Raw genomic sequence first — 26,975 nt, 5'->3', positions numbered from 1 at the left:
TCTTGACGGAAGTGAAAGAGGAGAGTGAAAAAGTTGGCTTAAAGATCAACATTCAGAAAACTAAGATCATGGCATCTGGTCCCATCACTTCATGGCAAATAGATGGGGAAACAGTGGAAACAGTGGCTGACTATTTTTCTGGGCTCCAAAATCACTGCAGATGGTGACTGCAGCCATGAAATTAAAAGACTTGCTCCTTGGAAGGAAAGTTATGACCAACCTAGATAGCATATTAAAAAGCAGAGACATTACTTTGTCCACAAAGGTCCGTCTAGTCAAGGCTATGGTTTTTCCAGTGGTCATGTATGGATGTGAGAGTTGGACTGTGAAGAAAGCTGAGTGCCGAAGAATTGATGCTTTTGATCTGTGTTGTTGGAGAAGACCCTTGAGAGTCCCTTGGACTGCAAGGAGATCCAACCAGTCCATCCTAAAGGAGATCAGTCCTGGGTGTTCGCTGGAAGGACTGATGTTGAAGCTGAAACTCCAATACTTTGGCCACCTGATGTGAAGGGCTGACTCATTTGAAAGGACCCTGATGCTGGGAAAGATTGAGGGCAGGAGGAGAAGGGGATGACAGAGGATGAGATGGTTGGATGGCATCACTGACTCAATGGACATGGGTTTAGATGGATTCCGGAAGTTGGTGATGGATAGGGATGCCTGGCGTGCTGCGGTTCATGGGGTCGCAAAGAGTCAGACACGACTGAGTGACTAAACTGAACTGACATGCAAAGTACTATTAGAGCACAGAGAAATGAATTAATTCTTAGGTAGAAATAAAGGAAAGCTTTGAAGAAGACAATGGACATGAGCTAAATTTTTAAGATTGGTTGAACTTTGACAGACTGATGATGAAATGAGTGGTTGGCATGGCAGGGCTGAGAAGTGATGGCAAGGGGAATGGACGAAATGAGTACATGGTGAGGAAAGGGAAAAAACTCCTCTAACAAGTTTCCTCTTCCCGAACTGCCACACATTTTCAACTTTGTAAAAGAAAAGGAAGAAAATCTTTGGAACCAATTTTTTTTTTTTTCCTGTGTGATCCCAGCATTGCTTATGTGGATTGTCAAATAAGGGATGGACTCATAAAAGGATATTAATATGTCATTTTTATTGAGCAAAGTAGCATTACAGAACAGGTGATTTCAAAGGCACATGACTCTTTCATTACAGCCTTCAGGGGCAATGTTTGATCACTGAAAACAGGCTGCTTTGTTCCAGCTTTCTCTGATGTTTGGCATTATCCTGAATACATATGCTCTGACTTGGAAAGAATCAGTCTGTAAAGATTTAATAGATTCGAGATTTGCATATTGAAAATGCATGTCTTGTGGTTAAAAATGAAATGAAAACTATTTTTATATCCATATACACACAACATTATTCAGACACACATCTCAGCAATTTTTTAAGGCAATTAGGCATATTATAATGTGCTTGTTCTGAGATTATGAGTGTTGGCTGTTTTTTAAATTAACCATTTTATATTTTCACTGAGGAAAAATGTATTTTAAGAGACATAATAATGATAACAATGTACAAAACTCTTCAAGTTTCAGGACTTTGTGATTTGCTGTATTTCCGGTCACCTATCATGGACATAACTTTCTAGAGTTGGGTATCACTGACTTCTCTCTTTATTAAAAATGAGTTCATAGCTTTCTTACTTAGAGAAAATGGCAAGTCACAAAGAATTAAAGGCAAGTATTAAAGATTAACATTCTCATGAGGTTCTTTTCCTTGTATGACTGAAAAAAAAAGGGAGGGGGGATTTTCTTTTTTCAAAAGAAGAAGGATGATTAGAAAGAGACCTGAAGTGGCAAAAGGTTTTTGTATGATGATAAAAACTCTCAGAATTTTCTCTTAGAATTTTGACTTCTGTCCTCTGTGAGTTGATATGTAATCTCACATAAATTCATCTTTTAATTTGGAATTCCAGTGGACCTTTGAAAAAGGGATGGCATTCCAAGTGAGTCAGTTTGCTATACATTACATCTGCAATTAGACATTCATTGCATTGAAATTAAGCTAAACAGACTTCTGCTGAAATGAGAAAGATCAAATTATATTCTATTTCATGTGACAAAAATCTTACCATGTCACTTTGGTATTTTAAATCCTTCCCTTTCTATATCCCCACTGACACATCCTCTGCCTCAGTGACGCTGAGTGCTTCCTCTTCCTGACATGTCCTTCTCTCTGCTGAGTTTTGCTACAATCTCAGAACAGAGACTATTTCAGTTATACGTTTGTTGTCTAGACCAGTGCTTTCCAGACCTTAATGTACTTATGAATCATCTGGGGATCTTGTTAAAAATGCAGGTTCTGATTCAGCAGGTCTGGACTCTGGCTAAGGTCCTAACAAGCTCCCAGGTAATGCAGCAATGCACACTTTGGAGAGCAAGCGCCTAGATATGTATGACCTCTCATTAAATTGGTATTAGTTCCTGAACCCTGATAACTGAAAATGTAAATTCTCTGACTCTGAGGTTGCTTCAGACTTTAATTGTTTTGTTGTTGTTGTTTATGGGTAATTTTATAAACACACTGCATGATCTGGAATCTCTCTAATTCTCCATCTCCTTTCTTACCAGTTCCCACGTCTTACTTATATTTGAGATATAATATATTATGTGACATTTCCAGAATGTATCAGACTCTTTCACACTTCACTGCCTTTTCAAATACTATATCCTCTCCTGCCCTAACATCTTGTGAGGTTTCCTTTAAAACTCAGCTAGGCTGTGGGTCTCCTCCATAATCCTTTCTCTAATCTCTTTACCATGTAATTGCTTAGTTAAATGCTGCCAACTTACTCCCACAATGCCCTGTATTTTCTGTATTATAGCATTCTCATAATCTGCTGCAATTGTTTGCTTCCTTGTCTCTTCCCTTCAAAATAGTGCTTCTATGGAGAAAACATATGGATTGGACCTCTAATGCATGCATGTGTTGCTCAGTTACTTCTGCCATGTTTGACTCTTTGTGAGCCTATGTACTGTAAGCCACCAGTCTCCTCTGTCCATGGCATTATCTCAGCAAGAACACTGGAGTGGGTGGCCATTTCCTCCTCCAGGGGATCTTTCTGACTCAGGGATCAAACCCACGCCTTCTGCAGCTCCTGCATTAGCAAAGGAGCTCTTTACCACTGAGCCACCTGGGAAGCCTCTATATCTCTAATTACAATGTCAATTAGATTACTGTCAATTAAATGCCAAATTAAATTACTGCCAATTACAATGTCTGACACATAGTAAGTGTTCATTAAAGATTGCTCAATAATTGAGGAAGGGAGGTGGATGTGTGGGTAGATATACAATAATATAACGCAGTATTTTTTTCATGAAGCTTAAAATTAAATTGGGAGTAATAGAAACTAAAGTCATAAAAAGTTAAGTCAGGATGAGATAGTACTGTAAAAGTAAAATGCTACTGTGAGATTAATTGCCAAATGAGAATCAGAAAATAACTATTCTGAGCTCACTGGAAGAAAATGTCACTGTGGATTTACTATTATTATTTAATATCCCAGTGTGTTCCATGAGGGATTTGAGATGGCCAACAACACAACGTATTGAAGTTAATGAAAAGTAATGAACATATGTGTATGTAGTTAAGGGAATAGTGTGAGAAAAAAAGCGAGTTATAGAAGTATACGAGGAGTGCATACACTAGCTTGTCTGCAAAAATGACCCTAATTTTTGGACAATAAGATTGGTATGCTAGATTTCATTTCCACTCTGCCTGGAAGGCTGACTCCTGTGGAGTCAGCAGCTCCATTGTCCTCTAGTTTCAGGCTGAACTGAGCTGCACTGGCTTATGATCCAGTGGAGGAAGAGTGAGATCAGGACATTTATGTTCTTGTGTTTTCTAGAACTGGCTGTGCCTGTGTGTAAATTGCCCCTTTGTTGAAATCTCCTTGTTGTTGTTCAGTTACCCAGTTGTGTCCTTCTCTTTCCCACTCTATGGACTGTAGCACACCAGGCCTCTCCGTCCCTTACCATCTCCCGAAGTTTGCCCAAGTTCATGTCCATTGCATCAGTGTCCATTGCCCAAGTTCATGTCTATTGCATCCATTGCACACATGAGTCACGCTGTGTAAGGCCACCCAAGATGGACAGGGTCATAGTAGAGAGTTCTGACAAAACATGATCCACTGGAGGAGGGAATGGCAAACCACCCCGGAATACTTGCTGTGAGAACCTCATGAATTGTATAAAACCTCCTTAAATCATTCTGATTTGCATATGTCCCCTGCTCCCTGTTGAGACTGATACAATCACAGAATTGTTTAAAGGTAGATTAAATGCCATTTCCTTCTGCAGAGGATCTTCCTGATCCAGGGATCAAACCTGGGTCTCCTGCATTGCAGGCAAATTCTTTACAGTTTGAGCTACAGGATAGACCTAGATTAAATGCTGGGCTTAATAGCTTTCATGATAACCATTAATGCTATAAAAGTGTTTTAGATACCTGCTATATCTGTGAGGAAGGGTCTCAGCAGAGAAAAATTCAGAAAACCAACCAACTAACCTAAAATCTTATGCTCTTATTGTTCGTATTTTAGTGTGGTAAAGAGGGTTTAAATCATATTGGAGAAAAGAAAATTGATATATTTAAAAATGAGGTGGATGAAACTGGAGCCAATTATACAGAGCGAAGCAAGCCACAAAGAAAAACACCAATACAGTATACTAACGCATATATATGGAATTTAGAAAGATGGTAACGATAACCCTGTATGCGAGACAGCAAAAGAGACACAGATGTATAGAACAGTCTTTTGGACTCTGTGGGAGAGGGAGAGGGTGGGATGATTTGGGAGAATGGCATTGAAACATGTATAATATCATATAAGAAACGAATCGCCAGTCTAGGTTTGATGCAGGATACAGGATGCTTGGGGCTGGTGCACTGGGATGACCCAGAGAGATGGTATGGGGAGGGAGGTGGGAGGGTAGTTCAGGATTGGGAACACGTGTACACCCGTGGCAGATTCATGTTGATGTACAGCAAAACCAATACAGTATTGTAAAGTAAAATAAAAAGATAAATAAACCTAAAAAAATAAATAAATAAAAATAAAAATCTCACAGTTCTGCAATGTTTATTTATATCAACCTCTAGTTTCCTGTTTTATTGTAAAGTGACAATATCACAAAGATGTAGTTTGGGGGTTGTTTCCTTTTTACTGAGGGTAGGTTATCCAGAATTTTTGCTTCTCCTGTTTCCTGTTGCTCATCTTTTAGTTATTTCACTGTTCAATGTTTCTCCATCAGGAGATATAAAAGAAAAATTAAGTAGATGAAAAATTTAGGTGTGACATCTATGGTAAAAGGTTTCTTAGGAAGAAGACTGAAATCCTGAACTAAAATGAAGCTTTTCAGTTTGCCTGAATTGGTCTGCCCTCTATTGCCATCAGATATTGAGAATTGTTTCCAGCTTGTCAAAAACAAAAGAAAAAGTGGGCAAAATGTTATATTCATGATGATGAAAATAACTAGGTATTGTAAATAGATGTAATACTCTTAATATGAAGTCCAGGTATACAAACCCTCTGTCTTTGAAGGTTCAGTTCAGTTCAGTCGCTCAGTCGTGTCCCACTCTTTGCGACCCCATGAATCGCAGCATGCCAGGCCTCCTTGTCCATCATCAACTCCCAGAGTTCACTCAGCCTCACGTCCATCGAGTCGGTGATGCCATTCAGCCATCTCATCCTCTGTCGTCCCCTTCTCCTCCTGCCCCCAATCCCTCTCAGCATCAGAGTCTTTTCCAATGAGTCAACGCTTCGCATGAGGTGGCCAAAGTACTGGAGTTTCAGCTTTAGCATCATTCCTTCCAAAGAAATCCCAGGGCTGATCTCCTTCAGAATGGACTGGTTGGATCTCCTTGCAGTCCAAGGGACTCTCAAGAGTCTTCAACACCACAGTTCAAAAGCATCAATTCTTCAGCAGTCCAACTCTCACATCCATACATGACCACTGGAAAAACCATAGCCTTGACTAGACGGACCTTAGTCAGCAAAGTAATGTCTCTGCTTTTGAATATGCTATCTAGGTTGGTCATAACTTTTCTTCCAAGGAGTAAGCATCTTTTAATTTCATGGCTGCAGTCACCATCTGCAGTGATTTTGAAGCCCAGAAAAAATAAAGTCTGAAGGTTAGATTGTATTACAACCTTGTTTGCAGTATTTACTTAGACCATTATTGACTCATGTGGGTTTCACTCTGTGACCTAGCAAAAAAATATAAATTCCAGCAGGAGAAGACATGGCTGAGCTTGACCTTGGAAAGATGAGCTAAAGGTACTGAAAAAACCATAAATTCAATTTACAATAATAGCAAAAATAAGATTGTTTACACTTTGCCCAGTGGATGAAGTGAAAAATCTAATATTTTTCCTAGCAAGTGCTGTACATTTTGCCAAGCTTGATTAAATTCCTGTTTAGCAGGTGTCTAAGAGAAGAACTGAATAAAAATGCTTCATATGAGGCTTTCGGTTCCTACTTTGGTCTTCATTATTGAATTCTTTTTTTCTTCCTCTTTTCAGGTTCTATTTATGAAATGTTTGGAAATGAATGCTGTTTGTCAACAGGAGAAGTGATTAAAATTACTGACCTCAAAATTAAGAAAATCATGGCTGAAATTTGTGGGCATGTTGAAGGTTGTGTGTCTCCACAATCATTTGAACTGCCTATGAATTTTCCAGGTACATTATTTTGCAACCATTCCTCATTTGTAAAACTGTATTGTTAAATGTTATATAATCTCTACAACTGAAAACAATGAAAAAATGGTATTTTTTGTTTTATTCTAGGGTACTGGGTGAAAAACTCAGGTCTTATAGTTCAGTGATTTTTAAGGACTAATAGAAGTCAAATATTTTCTCACCTTTTCAGTAAACATATTTTACTTAGGAATTAATATTTTCTTCTAGATAGTGGGAATGAAGAAATTAAAGATATATTTTCATAATTTATGTAGAACTAATTAATATTTCTTAATCATAGTTGCAGTCTTTATTCCTAGCGCCCTGGATCACTGCTAAACTTCATTTTCTGGCCTTACTGACAAGTTTGGCTGCTCTTCTTTGTCTAGTTAACTCTGTCTTCAAAAATTAGCCTAGATATTATGTCTTCTAGAAAACTTTTGCTGACTTTATAATTCAACCTAGATATCACTCTTTTATGTTACCTTAGTATCTTGGGCACCATACTATACACCTTATTGGATAGTAATTAATGATTTGCTTATTTGTCTTATTCTTTAGACAAGAGTTGGCAGGCTCTTTTTGTAAAGGACCAGATGGTAAATATTTAACACTTCACTTGCCAAATAGTCTTCAAAATAACTACTCCACTCTGATGTTGTTACTTGAAAGAAGCTACAGACACTACTTAAACCAGTGAACGTGGTTGTGGTTCCATAGAAATTTATTTCAAAATCAGGGGGTTGGCAGATTTTGACCTGTGAACTACAGTTTGGTGAACTCTGCCTGAGAATAAAACCCATACAGGAGACATCAGAGACACAGGTTTGATCCCTGGGTTTGGAAGACCACTGGAGGAGGTCATGGCCCCCCACTCCAGTATTCTTGCCTGGAGAATCCCATGGACAGGGAAGACTGGCAGACTACAGTTCATAGGGTTGAACAGTTGGCTGGACACAGCTGAAAAGACTTGGCATGCACCCATGCAATGTGGCAGTAAGGTGTGGCAGGGGTAGAAACATTCTCTAGCCCTGTGATTATGTTATTGTGTTTTGTGAACTTGTGCTTCTGAATTGTGAACTTCACGAGTGCTTCTTGGTCCCCTTTCCCACATCCTTAGTTGGGACAGTATGGCTAGAGTGGGTTGGAGTTGGGTATTTCCCTTCTCCCTTGTGGAAAACCAGTGCAGGCTAAAGCTGGGTATTTCCCTTTCCCCAAGTGGAAAGGTGAGAGTGGGCTTTGTTGTGTATTTTCCCGAAGTGGAAGGCTAGAGTGGGTGTTAGCTGTGTATTTTCATCCCTCTGGGTCAGTGAGTCTTAATAAAGCATGGATTAAGAATAGAATGCTCTGGCCTGTTTCAAAATGGGTTTTTCTACCTTCCCTCTATGAGAAGCATGAGGAGATTTTTCTTTGATATTCACTGTGAGGGCTAGGTTGAGTTTTTGGTGGTAGAACTTAAAAAATTGTGGTCCCTCCCTATGACTAGATCTCCCTGAAGGTTTTTACTCTTATACTTGTCCACTCTAAGCCTCCAGCAATTTGTTGATTGCAGTTCAGATTTGTCTACGCTGGTACTGGTTTTTGTAGCAGTTTCTTCTCTAGTAAATTGTGATTCTCTGTACTTGCTTGTCTGTCTCTCCAGTTTTGGAGGCAGTACTTTGTCCTCTGATCTCACTTCTCTAATGTACCTAAGAATAGTCCTTGATTTTTTCAGTTTGTTCAGATTTCACTTTTCTTATGGACAGAGGGATATCACCGAATTCCTTGTATGCCAGACTAGAAACCAGAAGTCTGATGCTTTTTAAAAAAATATCTAAGTATATGTGTGTATATTTAGTGACTTTTTCAGTATTAGTCTGAGGATTACAATTAATGTCTTAATTTTTAGCAATCTAGTTTGGATTAGCCAATTTAATTTCAATGGTACAAAAAATTTGGCTCCCATATAGCTCTGTTTCTTACTCCTTGGTTCAGTTCAGTTCAGTTGCTCGGTCATGTCCAACTTTTTGCAACCCCATGAACTGCAGCACTCCAGGCCTCCCTGTCCATCACCAACTCCCTGAGTTCACTCAAACTCATGTCCATTGAGCTGGTGATGCCATCCAACCATCTCATCCTCTGTCGTCCCCTTCTCCTCCTGCCCTCAGTCTTTCCCAGCATCAGGATCTTTTCCAAGTGAATCAGCTCTTCTCATCAGATGGCCAAAGGACTGGAGTTTCAGCTTCAACATCAGTCCTTCCAATGAACACCCAGGACTGATCTCCTTTAGGATTGACTGGTTGGATCTCCTTGCAGTCCAAGGGACTCTCAAGAGTCTTCTCCAACACCATAGTTCAAAAGCATCAATTCTTTAGCACTCAGCTTTCTTTATAGTCCAATTCTCACATCCATACATGACTACTAGAAAAACCATAGCCTTGACTAGATGGACCTTTGTTGGCAAAGTAATGTCTCTGCTTTTTAATATGCTGTCTAGGTTGGTCATAACTTTCCTTCCAAGGAGCAAGAGTCTTTTAATTTCATGGCTGCAACCACCATCTAAAGTGATTTTGGAGCCCCAAAAAATAAAGTCTGCCACTGTTTCCACTGTTTGCCCATCTATTTGCCATGAAGTGATGGGACCGGATGCCATGAATTTAGTTTTCTGAATGTTGAGCTTTAAACCAACTTTTTCACTCTCCTCTTTCACTTTCATCAAGAGGCTCTTTAGTTCTTCTTCACTTTCTGCCATAAGGGTGGTGTCATCTGCATATCTGGGGTTATTGATATTTCTCCCAGCAATCTTGATTCCAGCTTGTACTTCTTCCAGCCCAGAGTTTCTCATGATGTACTCTGCATATGGGGTTTTTTATTATTATAAAAATCACATCTTTATACATTGTGTGCCCATCAGCACAGATTGTGACTTTTTTATGCAGCTTTTTTTTAATAAGCTAGGAGAAAAAAAAAAAGAAAGCAAAACATGCATTTAAATGTCTTTTACTTTTGTAGTTACCTTTATTGATAACTCTTATTTCTTCACATACAATAGAGTCACTGATTTGTGTCCTCTCATGTCAGCCTGAAGGACCCCCTTGGGTGTTTTCTTGTATGGAAGGTTTGGTAGTGATAAATTCTCTCAATTTTTGTTTATCTGGAAATGTCTTAATATTTTCTTTATTTTTACAGGATTTTTTTTTTCTGGACAGAGAATTTTTGGTTGATAATCCTTTTCTTTCAGCACTTTAAGTATGTCATCCCAGTGATTTCTGTCCTCCATGGTTTCTAGTAGAAATTAGCTTTTAATCTTATGAGAAACCCTTGTACATGATGAATCTTGAAACAAATTCTCTATTTGTTTTTACTTTTCAACAGTTTAATTATGATGTTTCTAACCATGGATCTCTGAGTTTATTCTGCCTGGAGTATGTTGAGTTTCTTAAAGTGTAGATTAATGTTTTTCATCAAATTTTGGATGTTTTTGCCATCATTTCCTCAAATATTCTTTCTACACTTTTTTTCTCTTTCTTCTGAGATATTCATTTTTCACATATTGATATGCTTGATGGTGTATCACAGGTCTTTGAAGCTCTGTTTGTTTTCTTCATACTTTTTGTTTCTTAGAATGGATAATCTCAGTTGACCTACTTTCAAATTTGACTTATATTCTCTGTTTGCTAAGACTTGATTTCATACTTTCTTTTCATCCTGTAGACACAGTTTCTTTCATTTCTTTGAATATATTTAACATAGCTGTTTGAATTCTTTCTCTAGGAATTCTAGTGTCTGGGCTTCCTCAGAAACAGCTTCTATTGACTCAATTCTTTCCCCTTGTTTATGAGCCAGACATTCTTGTTCCTTTGCCTGTCTTGCAATTTAATGTCAAAAATTGCATATTTTCGACAATATAATGTATCAACTCTAGAAGTTGGATTCTCTTCCCTCCTCAGGTCTTCTTATTGCTGATTGTTTAGTGATTTTTCTGAATTAAGTCTGCAAAGTTTACATTCTCTATTACATACAGCCACTGAAATCTCTGCTATAGAAGTTGTTGCTTGGTGGGCAATGAAGGTATGGACAGAGATTTCCTTAAACAACTGGAAGCAAGAAGTTTCCCAGTCTTTGAAGAGATTCTGTGTTCACTTGGAGATGCATTCAAACACTCAACCAAGCAGTTGAAAACTCTTGCTTAACTCTTATTTTCTGCTCATATAAAGCTTCAAAGTCAACAAGAATTGAGAGTTTATGGACTTCTCAGGTCTTTCTTGAGCATGCACACAGTTTTGGGCATGTGCAAGGTCATATACATTTATGTGGTCCTCTAGATTTCCAGGAATGTGTTGGAACTTCACAGTGTCCTTTTGGACATCTCACTCCTGAGCTTTTCATTTTAGGCTTTTTGGTTAACCTTCCCCCTCCCCAACTATTACACACCACAGAAATTAAATAATTGCCTCTCATTGTTTTTGACAAATGCCCTGAGGAAAAGTATTTTCCCCCATCACTGAACTCAGAATAGACCAAATAGAGGCAGCATTACAAACAGAATCTTCCACGGAGTCACCAGACATGTCAAATAATAAGTTTTTTGAGAATGAGCTTTGAAGAAACTCCAGCTTCTGCCCCATCTTATGACTGCTGGCTTTGCTATGATCATAGGCTGTTGGTTTTCAAGCTACTATGGAGTTGAAGAGGGTAGGAAGAGTGGGAATACAAGCAAGTTAAAATGCCACAAAGTTTGCTGTTTTTAAAAAGATTCAGCTCTTAATATTTTTCCATTAATAAATTTTCTCCAGATTGCTATAATTCTTTGATTAATTTCCAGAGTTCTGAAAAAAATTAATCCTGGTGATTTTTTTTTAAACCAGTTTCTCTATTGCTTTTATGGAGGAGGCAATTTTCAAAGGCCCTTATTCCACCATCCCTTTGACATCATCCACTCTTCTGTATTGAAGTAAAGTATACAAATGTAGATTCTTAATGTCTTGTTGGTAATTCAAAAGTTTGGATGAAGATGACCATAACTTTGACAATGGTATGCATGGTACCCTTTCTTTGCAAATAAAGACACTCTTTTAATCAGGAAATATAGCTGTATAGATGCAACTCCAGCAAATGAAAACTCTAGCAACAATTAAGAAAGAAAAGCTTTGTAGTGAGTTGGCAAGGACTCTTTAAGGGAACAAACTGGAAGCTGATTTTTTGCTAAAATGTGAGTGGGAAACTAAGCCTGCAATATACATAGCTGATTGCATCATATATTAATGTTATGTCTCTAGATATATTTATTATATTACTTAAAAAATCTTCAATATAGTAAAAGAAATAAAAAGCAATCACTTCAATTGTTTATGGAAATAAACATTGTATTAGAAGCATAATTTGTTTTTTTATTAAGACAGACTACTTGGTTAAGTCCTTTTATGAGCTAGAAAATGTCATTCTTGCCAAACATGAATACATACAACAAAAATACATTCTGGTATTTGGTAGTTGATTGCATTCTCCACATACACCAGTAAATCATGTAATGTTTGGGTTATAGTAAAGTTCCAAATTTCTGGATTACTTCTTGGAAATATTTGTTTCTCCTTCATAGTGTTATTAAGCATGTATAATAAATGCTTTCTCTTTAGACATAAGAAGTATCCTAAGTTTCAGTATACTATTTTTTTTTTCTGATGGTCAAAGTTTATTTCCAAGCAGCAAACTTATATAATATCTCTAAACCATATGTTCAAGACAGGCTGTGGTTGCATCTGTAGATTCACCATTAAAATTACATGGTTAGATTGAAGATATTTTTCTGTTTGAATTTTTAGATCATATTTTATGAATTTTATTATTGTGGAAGAACACTGTTGTGTAGGTGTGTGGGAAGTGTGGTAGTAGAACTTAGATATGGAACATTCTCTGCTACACTCTATCCTGCCCACATCACAGTCTCAAATGAGAATCCTAATGATGTGTCAGACACTGCTCTAAATACTTATACATGTAAAACTGTTTTAAACACTTTTATGTATATATGGATTACTAATCAAATTCACATTTTGCAAATGAGGAAACAAGAGTTACAGAAAGGCCAAGTAACTTGCCCAAGATCACATAGTTAAGTAAGTGGTTATGTTAAACCTTGGTGGTGGTGGTTTATTGCTAAGCTGTAACTGACTCTTGTGACCCCATGGACTGTAGCCCGCCAGGCTCCTCTGGTTTCCCAGGCAAGAATACTGGAGTGGGTTGCCTTTTCCTTCTTCAGGGGATCGTCCTGACCCAGGGATTGAACCTGTGTCTTCTGCATTGTAGGGGTTCTCCTGCATTGCAGGCAGATTCTTTACCACTGAGCCACCAGGGAAGCCCTTAAACCCACACTAGCACTGTCCAATAGACATTTAATATGTTTATTCTTGTTTATTCATCAAACATTTATGTGGCTATCTGAGAAAGCTTCATTTCTTCTACTCTTGGGTTTCTCCTGAGTAAGTGATCTAAGCAAACCCAAAATGGAAATCATAGTCTTCTATAACCTAATCTCAGAAGTGACATACCATCATTTCTGCTATATTTTTTGATCACACAGGTGAATGCTGGTGATCTGGGTGGGGACTGCACAAAGATGTGACAACCAGAAGGTAGGGCAGGAATCAATGGGACCTATCTTGGAGGTTACCAAACACAAGTATTTTTAAAAGTTAAAAAAAAGTGAATTAATTTTATAAACATATTTTATTTAAAACTATGTGTCTAAAATATTGGTGTATCCCTGGTGGCTCAGACGGTAAAGAATCTGCCTGCAATGTAGGAGTCTTGGGTTCAATACCTGGGTCAGGAAGATCTCCCAGAGAAGGGAATGGCTATCCACTCCAGTATTCTTGCCTGGAGAATTCCATGGACAGAAGAGCCTGGCAGGCTGCAGTCTATGGGGTCACAAAGAGTTGGACATGGCTGAGCGACTAATACACTTTCACTTTCATCTAAAATATTATTTTTTAAATATCTAATCAGTATAATTTTATTGAAATATTTTACATTATTTTCATGTCAAGCATGTATTTTTAATACATTAAAGCCAAGCATGTATTTTCTACTTATAGCACATATCAAGTCTGGCCATACAAATTTCAAGTGACCATATTTCAATTGGAGAAGGAAATGGCAACCCACTCCAGTATTCTTGCCTGGAGAATCCTGTGGATGGAGGAGCCTGGTGGGCTGCTGTCCGTGGGGTCACACAGAGTTGGACACTACTGAAGCGACTTAGCACATATTTCAAATGCTCAATGCAGTGCTCCAGCTGTGGTACTGTATTGGAGAGCTACAGTATAGATCCAAACCATTCCAGAGTCTGTGCTCTGGAGCACTTCTTTCTTAATCATAGAAAAGAGTAAGGTGGTCTTTGTCAACCAGCATCGGTGTTATAATGAGGATCTGCAAACAAAATAAAAAATTAAGAAAACACAAAAAAGAACAAAAATTAAACAAACAAAAAATTATGAGGATCTGCAAATCCCCCAGATATGTGGCATTCTTTCTAATTTTTCTGTTATATGCAGTACGTCTTCTAATGTTCCTAAATTAATGCTACTCTTAAATAACATAAAATAGGAATTTTTAAATGAATGTTGGAAATTTATTAACTATAAAATTTCTTTCATATGTTTAATGGACTTGAGTCATGCTTTAAAGACAAACTTTAGGCAATGCTTCCTACATAAATTAATTGCTACCAGATAAGTGGATAAATGGATTTCATTTGTCAAGAGGTGAAGCCGTCTTTAAGTAGCTTTGTAGCTGCCAAGCTGACTTGCCACACTTCATCAATTAGATCAGTCATGAAACAGTAAGCCCATATGAATGCAGCAGTTAATTTCTCATGGCACAGCTGACAGCCTGAGCATCATGCTTTAATGGTTTCCCTTGAGTCCCATCTCCCACAGGTAAGATGGGACTGAGCCAGGTGGACGTCTAATGCACAGTGGAGCAATATTGAGTTCAGGAAATCTCCAAAGTGTAATGGGTGCTTACTAACCTGCCATTCTTTGCCCTTGAAGGAAATGTTGCCTTTATTAACTGGAATATAAGAAAATATCTTGGGAAAGAGGAGGGAGATTTTAGGATCCTAGAATGTCTCTCAGGAGGGAGATACTCTCTACTATTTCCATACTGGTCAGGAAACAAATCTTTTACCTCTAGTTTCTGAGGCATGTGAAATGCTATGGAGAATTGTCTTCCAACATATCTATATTGCTTAACAGTAAAACTCTTTCCAAAATCATTTTAATTATAAATGTGAAAATTATAGGAAAGTAGTAATAATCAGTGACAAAATTGGATGAAAATAAAAGTATTTCTTCAAGAAATTGATTAAGGTTAAATGATTAAAATTTATGAAACTTGCTCCTTTATGCATGGGTACTAAAACACCTAATACATTGACATTTTTCAAAATGAATTTCTCATTGTTTTATTTGGGAAAATATATACTTAATTGATAGAAAACATAACACTACATTCAGTGGTGATTTATTATCTTTCATGTACCATTAGAATGACTAAATCTTTTATGTTTAGCCATTTTGTGATTGTAGCTATAGTTTTTTTACTATAATATCAGTTTAAAAAGGGACCTAATAGGAAAATTGTGTGAAAATATTTAAAATATATTTAATAGCTTTATAATACATGAATAACAGTTTGTCTTCATTTTTTAAATGACTTACATTAAAAGAAGCAATCTATACACCAGAATTTGCTGTTATTTTTCTATTTGGATGTTATGATGACACGTGATTCAGAAAAGCCCTAAGTAGGGCTCCCCGATTTCTGGACTATTTTCTATTCCAGGAATCATGGGCCATTCTTCCAGGTTTTCTGGGTCAACTTCTCTTAAGACATTTATTCCCCTCTGTGCTCACTTAAGCAAAATAGATTCATCTTTGCCTCTTATAGGAAATACTTTCCTAGACTGGTCAGGAAAGGGGTATTCTTCTTACACCACACAAGAAAATGTGAAGTCGTCTAAATGCACAAAAATTCAGACTTTTACAATAATTTTTAGCTCCATTTTTTTCTTTGCCTGTGTTTTCTTCTCTGTAGTACATAATCAGATTTCTTTTCCTCATCTTTGGTCTTTGAATAACTAAAATATATATTATCTGAAAGACAAATAGACCAGCAGTTCTAGCTCAAAATGTTCTCTTTGCCCAGCTGTGTACCTCTTAGAATTAGACTGCAATTCTGTCAGAAAGATGATTTTAAAATAAACTCTTTTACAACTGGCACTATTCTATAAGTTCTCATAATATTAATATTGTAAACACTTCTTCTAAAAATCTATGTCATCCCTTTTTGCTCTTACCATCTCCTTCCTTTTCCTGAACAATTCCTTCAAAGCTCCTTATGGTGTTGCCTCAGAAGAACCAGCATGGACTCTCATGAGAGGAACCAGACTGTCCACCCAAATTGTCTACTCAGGCCTTCATTTCTTGAAGTGGATGTTGCTAAAGAACATTGCTGTATTTATATTTAGTTATATATCAGAGATTTGGAGTTTCTGTCATTGGAAGAAAAGATTTTTAATACTTTATTTTTTAGAGCAATTTTAGGATTTCATAACACATTTGACATGAAGTACAGAAATGTCCCATGTACTCCCTGCCTCTGCATATACCTAGCCTTCTCGCTCTCCTCCCAGAGTGGTACACTGGTTACAGTTGGCACATCGTGCTTGACACATCATAATCATTGAGGTTCATGGTTTACATTGTGCTTTACTCTTGGTGCTGTGTGTCCTATGCGCTTAAAAAAATGATATGTATTCACCACCCCATGATCATATTCGAGTATTTTCACTGCCCTAACAATCCTCTGTGTCTGGTCTCTTCACCTCTTCCCCCAGACCTCTGGCAACCATTGTTTTTTTTACTGTTTCCATGTGTGCTGGGCACTCAGTCACTCAGTCATGTCGTACTGTTTGCAACCCCATGGACTATGGCCCATCAGGATCGTCTATCCGTGGAGTTTTCCAGGCAAGAATACTGGAGTGGGCTGCCATTTCCTACTCCAGACAATCTTCCCAACTCAGGGACTGAACTCACATCTTTTGCATCTCCTGCATTGGCAGGTGGATTCTTTAACACTGCACAACCTGGGAAGCCCAGATGAAAGTCAAAAAAAGGAACGGTGTCTGTGTGTGTGTGTGTGTATGTTTGTGTGTGTGTGTGTCTACTCAGTTGTGTCTGACTCTTTGTGACCTCATGGACTGTGACCTGCCAGGCTCTTCTGTCCATGGGATTTCCCAGGCAAGATACTGGAATGGTTTGCCATTTCCTACTCCAAGAGACCTTCCGGATCCAGAGAATGAACCCACATCTCTTGTGTCTCCTGCATTGGCAGGCAGATTCTTCACCACTACACTGTATCCATACTTTTGCCTTTTCCAAAATATCATACAGTTGAAATAATAGACTATGTAGTCTTTTCAGATTGGTTACTTTCACTTAGTAATATGCATTTGAGATTCCTCTATGTCTTTTTGTGTCTTTATAGCTCATTTCTTTTTAGCACTGAATAATGTTACATTGTCTGGTTGTACCATAGTTTATATATCCATTCACTTACTGAAGGAAATCTTAGTTGCTTTTAAGTTTTGACAACTATAAATAAAGTTGCTATAAATTTCATGGGAGTATTTGTAGGAACATAAGGAATCAGTTCAGTTCAGTTCAGTTCAGTCACTCAGTCGTATCCGACTCTTTGCGACCCCATGAATTGCAGCACGCCAGGCCTCCCAAGAGATGGGAATAGCAGACCACCTGATCTGCCTCTTGAGAAACCTATATGCAGGTCATGAGGCAACAGTTAGAACTGGACATGGAACAAAAGACTGCTTCCAAATAGGAAAAGGAGTACATCAAGGCTATATATTGTCACCCTGCTTATTTAACTTCTATGCAGAGTACATCATGAGAAACGCTGGACTGAAAGAAACACAAGCTGGAATCAAGATTGCCGGGAGGAATATCAATAACCTCAGATATGCAGATGACACCACCCTTATGGCAGAAAGTGAAGAGGAGCTAAAAAGCCTCTTGATGAAAGTGAAAGTGGAGAGTGAAAAATTTGGCTTAAAGCTCGACATTCGGAAAATGAAGATCATGGCATCTGGTCCCATCACTTCATGGGAAATAGATGCAGAAACAGTGGAAACAGTGTCAAACTTTATTTTTGGGGGGGCTCCAAAATCACTGCAGATGGTGACTGCAGCCATGAAATTAAAAGACACTTACCCCTTGGATGAAAAATTATGACCAACCTAGATAGCATATTGAAAAGCAGAGACATTACTTTGCCAACAAAGGTCTGTATAGTCAAGGCTATGGTTTTCCCGTGGTCAGATATGGAGGTGAGAGTTGGACTGTGAAGAAAGCTGAGTGCCATGAATTGGTGCTTTTGAACTGTGGTGATGGAGAAGACTCTTGAGAGTCCCTTGGACTGCAAGGAGATCCAACCAGTTCATTCTGAAAGAAATCAGCCCTGGGATTTCTTTGGAAGGAATGATGCTAAAGCTGAAACTCCAGTCCTTTGGCCACCTCATGCGAAGAATTGACTCATTGGAAAAGACTCTGATGCTCTGATGCTAGGAGGGATTGGGGGCAGGAGGAGAAGGGGGACAGTGGATGAGATGGCTGGATGGCATCACTGACTCGATGGATGTGAGTCTGAGTGAACTCCGGGAGTTGGTGACGGACAGGGAGGCCTGGCGTGCTGTGATTCATGGGGTCACAAAGAGCTGGACACGACGGAGCGACTGAACTGACTGAACTAACTGAACTGAGGCCTCCCTGTCCATTACCAACTCCCGGAGTCCACCCAAACCCATGTCCATTGTGTTGGTGATGCCATCCAACCATAAGGAATACAACTTTTTAAAGTTATAAAATGTATTGATTTCTTCTAAGTTTGCAGGTGCCACATATATCTTGTAGAAAATTAGAAAATGGAAGTAAATGCAAAGAAGTAAATGTAGAAAATGGAAGAAAATTCAGGGAGCTATAGTCTCATCACTAGAGCTATTTAGCATTAATATTTAGTGCATTCCCTTCCATTGTTTTCAAGTGCATTGTACACCTACACACATATAGGCACATGTTTTCATATGAAAAATAAACATATTTATGAGGACTTGCCAAAGTCATTAAATATTCTTCAAAACATGATTTTTCTTTTCTATATAATGGTCCATCATGTGGCTATACCATAATAAATCCATTCCAAACATAAGCATTTATGCAATTTCACTGAACAGTCTTCTAGCTAAAGTTTTGTCTGCACTTGTGATTATTATGATTTCATATACATAAAATTATGACCTCAAAAATAAAAATGTTTATAATGTTTTGATGCATATTGCCAAATCACATTCAATAAAACTTCTGCCAATTACATACCACCATGCCGAAGAATTGATGCTTTTGAACTGTGGTGTTGGAGAAGACTCTTGAGAGTCCCTTGGACTGCAAGGAGATCCAACCAGTCCATTCTGAAGGAGATCAGCCTTGGGATTTCTTTGTAAGGAATGATGCTAAAGCTGAAACTCCAGTACTTTGGCCACCTCATGTGAAGAGTTGACTCATTGGAAAAGACTTTGATGCTAGGAGGGATTGGGGGCAGGAGAAGAAGGGGACAACAGAGGATGAGATGGCTGGATGGCATCACTGACTCGATGGATGTGAGTCTGAGTGAACTCCGGGAGTTGGTGCCATCACCAAAGGAGGCCTGGCGTACTGTGATTCATGGGGTCGCAAAGAGTCAGACAAGACTGAGCGACTGAACTGAACTGACTGAGAAACTAATAAGTGGGGAAGGCAATGGCAACCCCCTCCAGTACTCTTGCCTGGAAAATCCCATGGATGGAGGAGCCTGGTAAGCTGCAGTCCGTGGGGTCGCTAAGAGTCGGACATGGCTGAAGCAACTTAGCAACAGCAGCAGAAACTAAGAGGCCCAATCTGACTGCTTTTTTTGAAGTAGAGGAGTTGGTCTGTTACACTTAGTTTTTGATGATGAGGTTATTTTCATCTTTTTTCTAACATACTCTGTGCCTTTTTGCATTACTTTACTGGGAAGTTAGAGACGGTCATGTCTAGGCTGCTAGACAATCAACATTTAAATCCCTCTCAATCAGATATGAAACATATGGAACTCCAGCTTGTTTATCTGCAGTGTCTAAAGTGATCATCAACAGCAAATCTAGTCTCTCTGATCTCTTCTGCTAATTATTGTCAGGGCCAAACTCTGAATAGTCTGAACTAGTTCCAAAGGTGTTAAACCTTGCCAGATCTCCCAGTTCTCTAACGAGGCTCATCTCAAAAACTGCTTATGAGCTCTTGCTGACCAGGTACCAGGTTAGATCTTTTGTATGAGGTTCAGGAAAATTTTTCAGAGCCAATTCAGTGGGAATTATGGTGGGATTCCCAACTGAAGAGCCATTGATGATTTCAGGTGGGATTTTCAAATTTACATTATTTGAGTTAGTTTTTTGGTTGCCTACTAATATGGGATCAAAAGGCTGTGCTCAGGAAGAAAATATTCCTTTATACATGCTGGTGAATTTAGAAAAAAGTTTGGTTTTCTTTACTTTGCAAATCAAAATCTATTTAAATCATAAGCTCTGAAATCCATTTAGAACTTATGGTTATATTGGAAAACTATATCTCTTCCTAATTTGAATTTAATGTAAACTGATTTTTAATTGTTTTGCATAACCATGGATAACAGATTTTTTGAACACTGTGTGGTAAAAATCAGCAAATATGTCAGAAAAAACACAACATTAAAGGAAACACCACGGCATATGTTGACAGTTATAGAAGAATTGCTGCTGTTTTCACCCTTCACACCAGAATAATTTTTTCAATATTTACCTCCCATGTGTAGAGAGGGAAACATATGGGGCTTTACATAATCATAAGCATAAACAGGTGGCTACTTAGGTACATTTAATTTGCAAGCAACATCAATACTGAACAACGCAATCAGCACCACATGGCTCCCAAACTCTTTCGATTAGCAAAATTAAGATCATTAAAATAGAGGGAGGGCATACTCCTCCCTCAATTGGCTTCAACTACCCTTCAGAGCCATGAATAAAACACATTTTCAAAAATGCCTTGGCATTTTGCTGCTTCTTTTGTTCAAGGGCACTTCAGCAACTGTGTATAATATATACCTTGTGAATAGCTACAACCAGCACAATATTTGCATTTAAAATGTGCTTACATCTCCCTATAATCAGCTTATTATGAGCATAATATTATGATGGTTAAATTCTAAGCAAATTTATCGAAGCACAGAGTCAGACAGGCTCCTCAAAGACACCTGGAAATATTTCCCCAAAGGCAGTCCAGCTAAAGAAGTCACCTGAGGCTCTTTTCCATAAACAAATACTCTGGCATAATCTATAATGATTGCTGGGAATTAGTTTTGCTCAGCCTGTGTCACTTACTACTGAATTGTGGATTCTACATATTTTGTCTCATCTAATTTGATCCAAACTGAAATATCTAGTGTGTACTCTTTGGCCCTATAAGTGTTAGTCTCTCTGATGTTATAACTATCCTACAATGGTTTAGAATTCCAGAGTGAAAGAAAATGAGGTGAAAGAGCAGCTATTGTTTTTTTGTATTTTCCTTTTTTGGTGCTTGCTATGTATTAAGTGCTTTCTAAGTGTGTTACATGTATTGACTCATTTAATCATCAGAATGACTTTAGAGGAGGATGATACAATATTCTCCATTTTACAGAAAAGGAAATTATAACTCTGAGAATATAAGTTCTCAACTTTACACAGTGGGGAAAGGACTGAGGCCAAAATTAAACTCTGTCTGTTTGAATCAAGAATTCCTACTCTGACTACTTTACTTTACTGTTGGAATAGTAGTATGTTGCTGGCCCTGAAATCACCAAGGGCCAGAAATAGTAAATCTGTAATATTTTGACAATCCTCCTAATAAAGCCTTATGAGAGATTTGAGGGGACTAATTGTCTATGGGGCTTCTTTCCAGTCCTGATGCCTCTATGTGTATGTATTCTTATAATAAAAGGGGCAGTGCTCTGCAGAACTGCAAGAGTCCAGAGAACTGTGCTTTTGTCAAGATTCATGAAAGAAAAACTTGTCACATCTTCTTACTTCATCCTAGGTCTATTACTCATTCTCACTGCTTAGTAGAGAGAAAGTTTTAACATAAACAAGGATATATGGTACTTTTATTAATAAGGTCATGATTATAACAGAGTTTTAGGCATAGATATAAAATTATATCATTTGATTTTAAAATCTAACATTATTTACATGAATTATTTGCTAAATATCTCAAATGTGTTAGATATGCATAGTCAAACCTTTTAAGGACTTAGTGGGAAAATAAGAGTTTTTTTCATGCAGTGTTTGAACCATTGAGGTAAAAATGAATCAAAAGATTTTATGATTTATTATTTTTTACCCCCAAGTAAAAGAACTATTAAAAACCATTAATAGCTATTGTAGATGATTCTGACTTCATTATACATGTAAAGACATTCAAACATAGGAATTCTACATCCTCACTTAGCATTTAACATTTAATAGACTTGGTCACCGTCTTAGATATATTGTCTCCCCTCCTAAATACCCCCATTAAATTCCTATGCAAAATTTTCTTACCAACTTTGACTTTCCTTGCCTTCCTTGTTTGCTACTCTTAAAGACTTCTATCAAGATTGGTAGAATCACTTATCAGTTGATGGTTTTCAGTAATCCTATAATTGACTCTGAGAAATCTGAAAAAGCTTTTTACAGCTTGGATGTTATTATTATTACATTTCATTACTTTGCCCAAGAATTTTGTGGGGTTTTTTGCTTTGATAGGCTATTTCATGCATCTCATTAAATCTGAAATTAAGTAGAGATAATTGAAGTAAAATTTCTAGTCAAAATACCAGAGTTGGTGTAGTATTGAAGAAAATAGTTTTTGTAGGATATCCTGACTTAAGAATTACCTTGGGAATATAAAAAAATAATAGGAAAATGCAGAATAAAAAATTCACATATGCAAGTATAAAATAACAGGGATTCTTAAGAATTTGATTGTAGGACAAAGTGCCATTTTAAGAGGCAGAGGCATACCCTCACAAAAATAAGTGAAATACAGTTTGCTTTACTGGCAGAGAGACAAGATACAAGACAAAATATACATCATGTCTTTGTACAACAAACGCTTTTGATTTGTCTCTAAATGTTTTTCTTCACATGGATCAGTCCATTGGAAATTTTTGAGCAGTATCTCAAATATATATGTATTTGTTTAAAAGTATGTGCTTGCATGTATATTTTATGTATGATTAACCTGTATCTCAAAGGCTAATTTCTCTATGATGATAATGGATATAAATCTACATTTTGACAACTTTAAAGTGTTAAAGAAGTTTCAGCCACCTTTCACATTTTATCAGACTAGAGTGTCATTGTTTCATTTTATAATATGGCTAAAGAAAAACTTGAGTGAGAGTAGAAATGTTAGCTTTGTCATTTTTTGCTCCTTGTTTGTGTTGTATTTTATTTTCAATACATAGTTTTTTGGCAAGAAGTGTGTGAAGTCATTTATCCATTTTGTAAGATTTATTTTATTTAAAAATGTGATAATACATTCTGGAAACCCACTTAACATATGGCCAGGTGATCTGCAGCACACTCAGAGTACATGATCTAATAGGCAATACTGTCAACCCCTTGAGCTTGTGCAGTTCCTTGGACTCTCACATGTCTATACCTACAGGCATGTGGCTGCCTGATAAGAGATAAGACTAGTGCCAATCAATGTCTTAAATATCAGTGAAGTTCACTTTCTTATCTTGCTTGTTTGAAGAAGTTCTAAGAATTTCTGCAACCAAAAGGAGACTGAAAAGCTGGACAAACAATTTATGGCTCCAAATAATAATGAAAGGTTTAAATGTGTAACCTTGTGATTAAGCCCTTGAGCTTTAGAGACACAAAATCCTACTACGTGTTTTATGTGCTGTAAGATGATAGAGAATTTATGGTATCTCTTCAGATTTTCCTTGCTTATTTGTGAAGTGTTTGTTTTTTTATTTCTAGCTACCTCAAATTGTTATTCAGAAAATTGAATTCTATCATGCAGGTAAATTTCCAGTACATTCTAAGCTGCTAATCTATTAATATCCTAATTTTGAAGGTATAAGAGGAAAATGAGAATTAGTTCATAAAGTTCACTCTAAGATTCCTTTTCTCAGAGTTGGAGGGATATGTTTGGTTGGAACTGTGAAAACAAGCTAGAGATTCAGTTCAGTTCATTTCAGTTCAGTCCCTTAGTCGTGTCTGACTCTTTGCAACCCCATGGACTGCAGCACGCCAGGCCTCTCTGTCCATCACCAACTCCTGGAGTTTACTCAAGCTCATGTCCATTGAGTCGGTGATGCCATCCAACCATCTCATCCTCTGTTGCCCCTTCTCCTCCTGCCTTCAATCTTTCCCAGTATCAGGGTCTTTTCAAATGAGTCAGGTCTTCGCATCAGGTGGCCAAAGTATTGGAGTTTCAGCTTCAACATCAGTCTTGCCAATGAATATTCAGGACTGATTTCCTTTAGGACGGACTGGTTGGATCTCCTTGCTGTCCAAGGGACTTTCAGGAGTCTTCTCTAACACCACAGTTCAAAAGCATCAATTCTTCAGTGCTCAGCTTTCTTTATAGTCCAACTCTCACATCTGTACATGACTACTGGAAAAACCATACCTTTGACTAGACAGACCTTTGCTGGCAAAGTAATATGATGTTTAGGTTGGTCATAGCCTTTCTTCCCAGGAACAAGCTTCTTATAATTTCATGGCTGCAGTCACCATTTGCAGTGCTTTTGGAGCCCCCCAAAATAAATTCTGTCACTATTTCCACTGTTTGCCCATCTATTTGCTATGAAGTGATGGGATCAGATGCCATGATTCTGGTTTTCTGAATGTTGAGCTCTAAGCCAACTTTTTCACTCTCCTCTTTCACTTTCATCAACAGGCTCTTTAGTTCTTTACTTTTTGCCATAAGGGTGGTGTCATCAGCTTATCTGAGCTAGAGATTAGAGGAGGAAAAAAGATTGTGAACTCTTCACAGTGATCTTATGTGAATATATAATTGGAATATAAATAGTATTGTAATATACAGTTGAAAATTTTGTGTTTTAAAAAATTTCTCCCTGTTTGTATGAGAATTGATGAGGTAAAGGAAAAAGTCTGATGAGTGTAAATTCAGCACAGTGAACCAGGAATTTGTTTTAGCTCTTTTCATATTGGAGGGTCTAGAAAGGCTGATCAGTGGAAAGCAAGGACTTACTTGTAAGATTGCATACATTTTTTTGTGAACTGGAATAAATATGTTTTCATAGACAGTGTCCTTGTAAGTCATTTGTGCAAAAGGGAGGTAGCCTGATGTGTAGGTAAGATTAGGACATTTGGATTCAAAGGTATGAGTTGAGATTCTATAGCCATGACTGAGAAAATCATGACTTTTTATATTCCTTGGTAGTATTTAGTTTACTGTTCTTAAAAGATTATAAATGATGCATAAAAAAATTGTTCAAATTTGTTACTTTTTAAGCAAATTTCAGTTGCTACGGTTAATAATAATGATTGCAGATCATTAAGAATTAGATAAAAATATAAACTTCCCCAAAGCCTAAGATTCAGGATTAAGATCTCAAAGACTAAATTTACTTATTGACTAATTTTCAACAGATAGCTGATTACATTTCCTTATATTTTTTGTTTCTCAAGAGACACGCTCCATATGAGCAATTTCTCCTAAGTAAAAATAAGAGTAGTATCCTTTTTGCATGTGTGCTAAGTTGATTCAGTAGTGTCCAACTCTTTGCAACCTTATGGACTGTAGTCCACCAGGCTCCTCTGTCCATGGGAGTTCTCCAGGCAAGAACACTGGAGTGGATTGCCTTCCCCTCCTCTGAAGGATCTTTCCAACCCAGGAATTGAACTCATGTCTCTTGTGTCTCCTGCGTTGGCAAGTGAGTTCTTTACAGTAGTACCACCTGGGAAGCCCATCCATTTTAATAGGTGACAATCAAATTTGGAATAGAAGTCTATTTTCTTTCTGCTTTTTAACTTAAATTGTTAAGATTATATATTGGCTTATTTTATTATCACTCTAATTATCACGCAGCTCCTGAAATATGTTTTGTTTTGAAAAAATAATAGATTATATTTTCTGCACTATAAAACTATATTGCTTTAGTTTATTATGAAATTGTAGTTCCAGTATTATATAATTCATATATATATATGTATGTGTAGGGCTTCCCTCATAACTCAGTTGGTGAAGAATCTGCCTGAAATGAAGGAGGACCCTGATTCATTTCCTGGGCTGGGAAGATCCACTGGAGAAGGGATAGGCTACCCACTTCAGTATTCCTGGGCTTCCTTTGTGGCTTAGCTGGTAAAGAATTGGCCTGCAATGTGGGAGACTTGGGTTCAATCCCTGGGTTGGGACGATGCTCTAGAGAAGAGAAAGGCTACCCACTCCGATATTCTGGGCTGGAGAATTTCATGGCCTGTATAGTCCATGGGGTCGCAAAGAGTCGGGCACAACTGAGTGACTTTCACTTTCACATGTATGTGTATAGATACATATTTCTATATACTTGAAACTAATTTATATGGTATTGAATGGCTGTTTATAAGGAGAGACTCTTGGACCGGCTGCAATAATATATAAAGAAACAAGTTAATAAAATATTTTTACTATACTCTGCCACTTAGTATGCTAAACTGTGTCCTTGATCATCTTCTAAGGGAAAACACACAGATTTCTTAGATAGATTTTTCTTGCAATAGAGACATCCAACAAGACAGCTCTGAAATTTGTGATTAACTTGAAATAATAGTGGCCCTTAGGGTTTCAGGCTTTTCTACTTCATAACATTTTGGGTCTGTTATTACCTTAGGTGAACCCAATTCCCCAGGAAAGAAGATGCTGAATTAATTCTTCTGTGACTTATGTCATCAATATAGCTAGGATAGAAATAAAACTATATTTCTCTACGCTTATGAGATTCTGGGTAGCTATTATTTAAACTTGTTTCAGAAAAACTGCTAAATTCTTTATACCCTTATAATGCCTGTGGACGCTTAGAAATAAATCTTTCCATGGAGACAAGTGAAACTAAACATGCACATACACTTGCACACAGGTGCACACACACACACACACACACACACACACACACACACACACACACAC

General features: G+C 37.5%; 1 protein-coding gene across 1 annotated transcript in view; it reads left to right on the top strand.

Annotated features, from left to right (window-relative positions):
* The window catches only part of THEMIS (thymocyte selection associated), a 188,451-nt gene that overhangs the window by 29,731 nt on the left and 131,745 nt on the right, over positions 1-26,975 (top strand). Inside the window, 1 exon segment of the mRNA XM_040238742.1 lies at positions 6,550-6,708. Coding sequence (XP_040094676.1) covers positions 6,550-6,708 — 159 coding nt within the window.

Source organism: Oryx dammah, unplaced genomic scaffold (genome assembly GCF_014754425.2).
Source record: "Oryx dammah isolate SB20612 unplaced genomic scaffold, SCBI_Odam_1.1 HiC_scaffold_4, whole genome shotgun sequence".
In the NCBI taxonomy this organism is placed as follows: Eukaryota; Metazoa; Chordata; class Mammalia; order Artiodactyla; family Bovidae; genus Oryx; species Oryx dammah.
The sequence above is the reverse complement of the archived record's forward strand: the minus strand, read 5'-3'. Positions and strand labels throughout refer to the sequence as shown.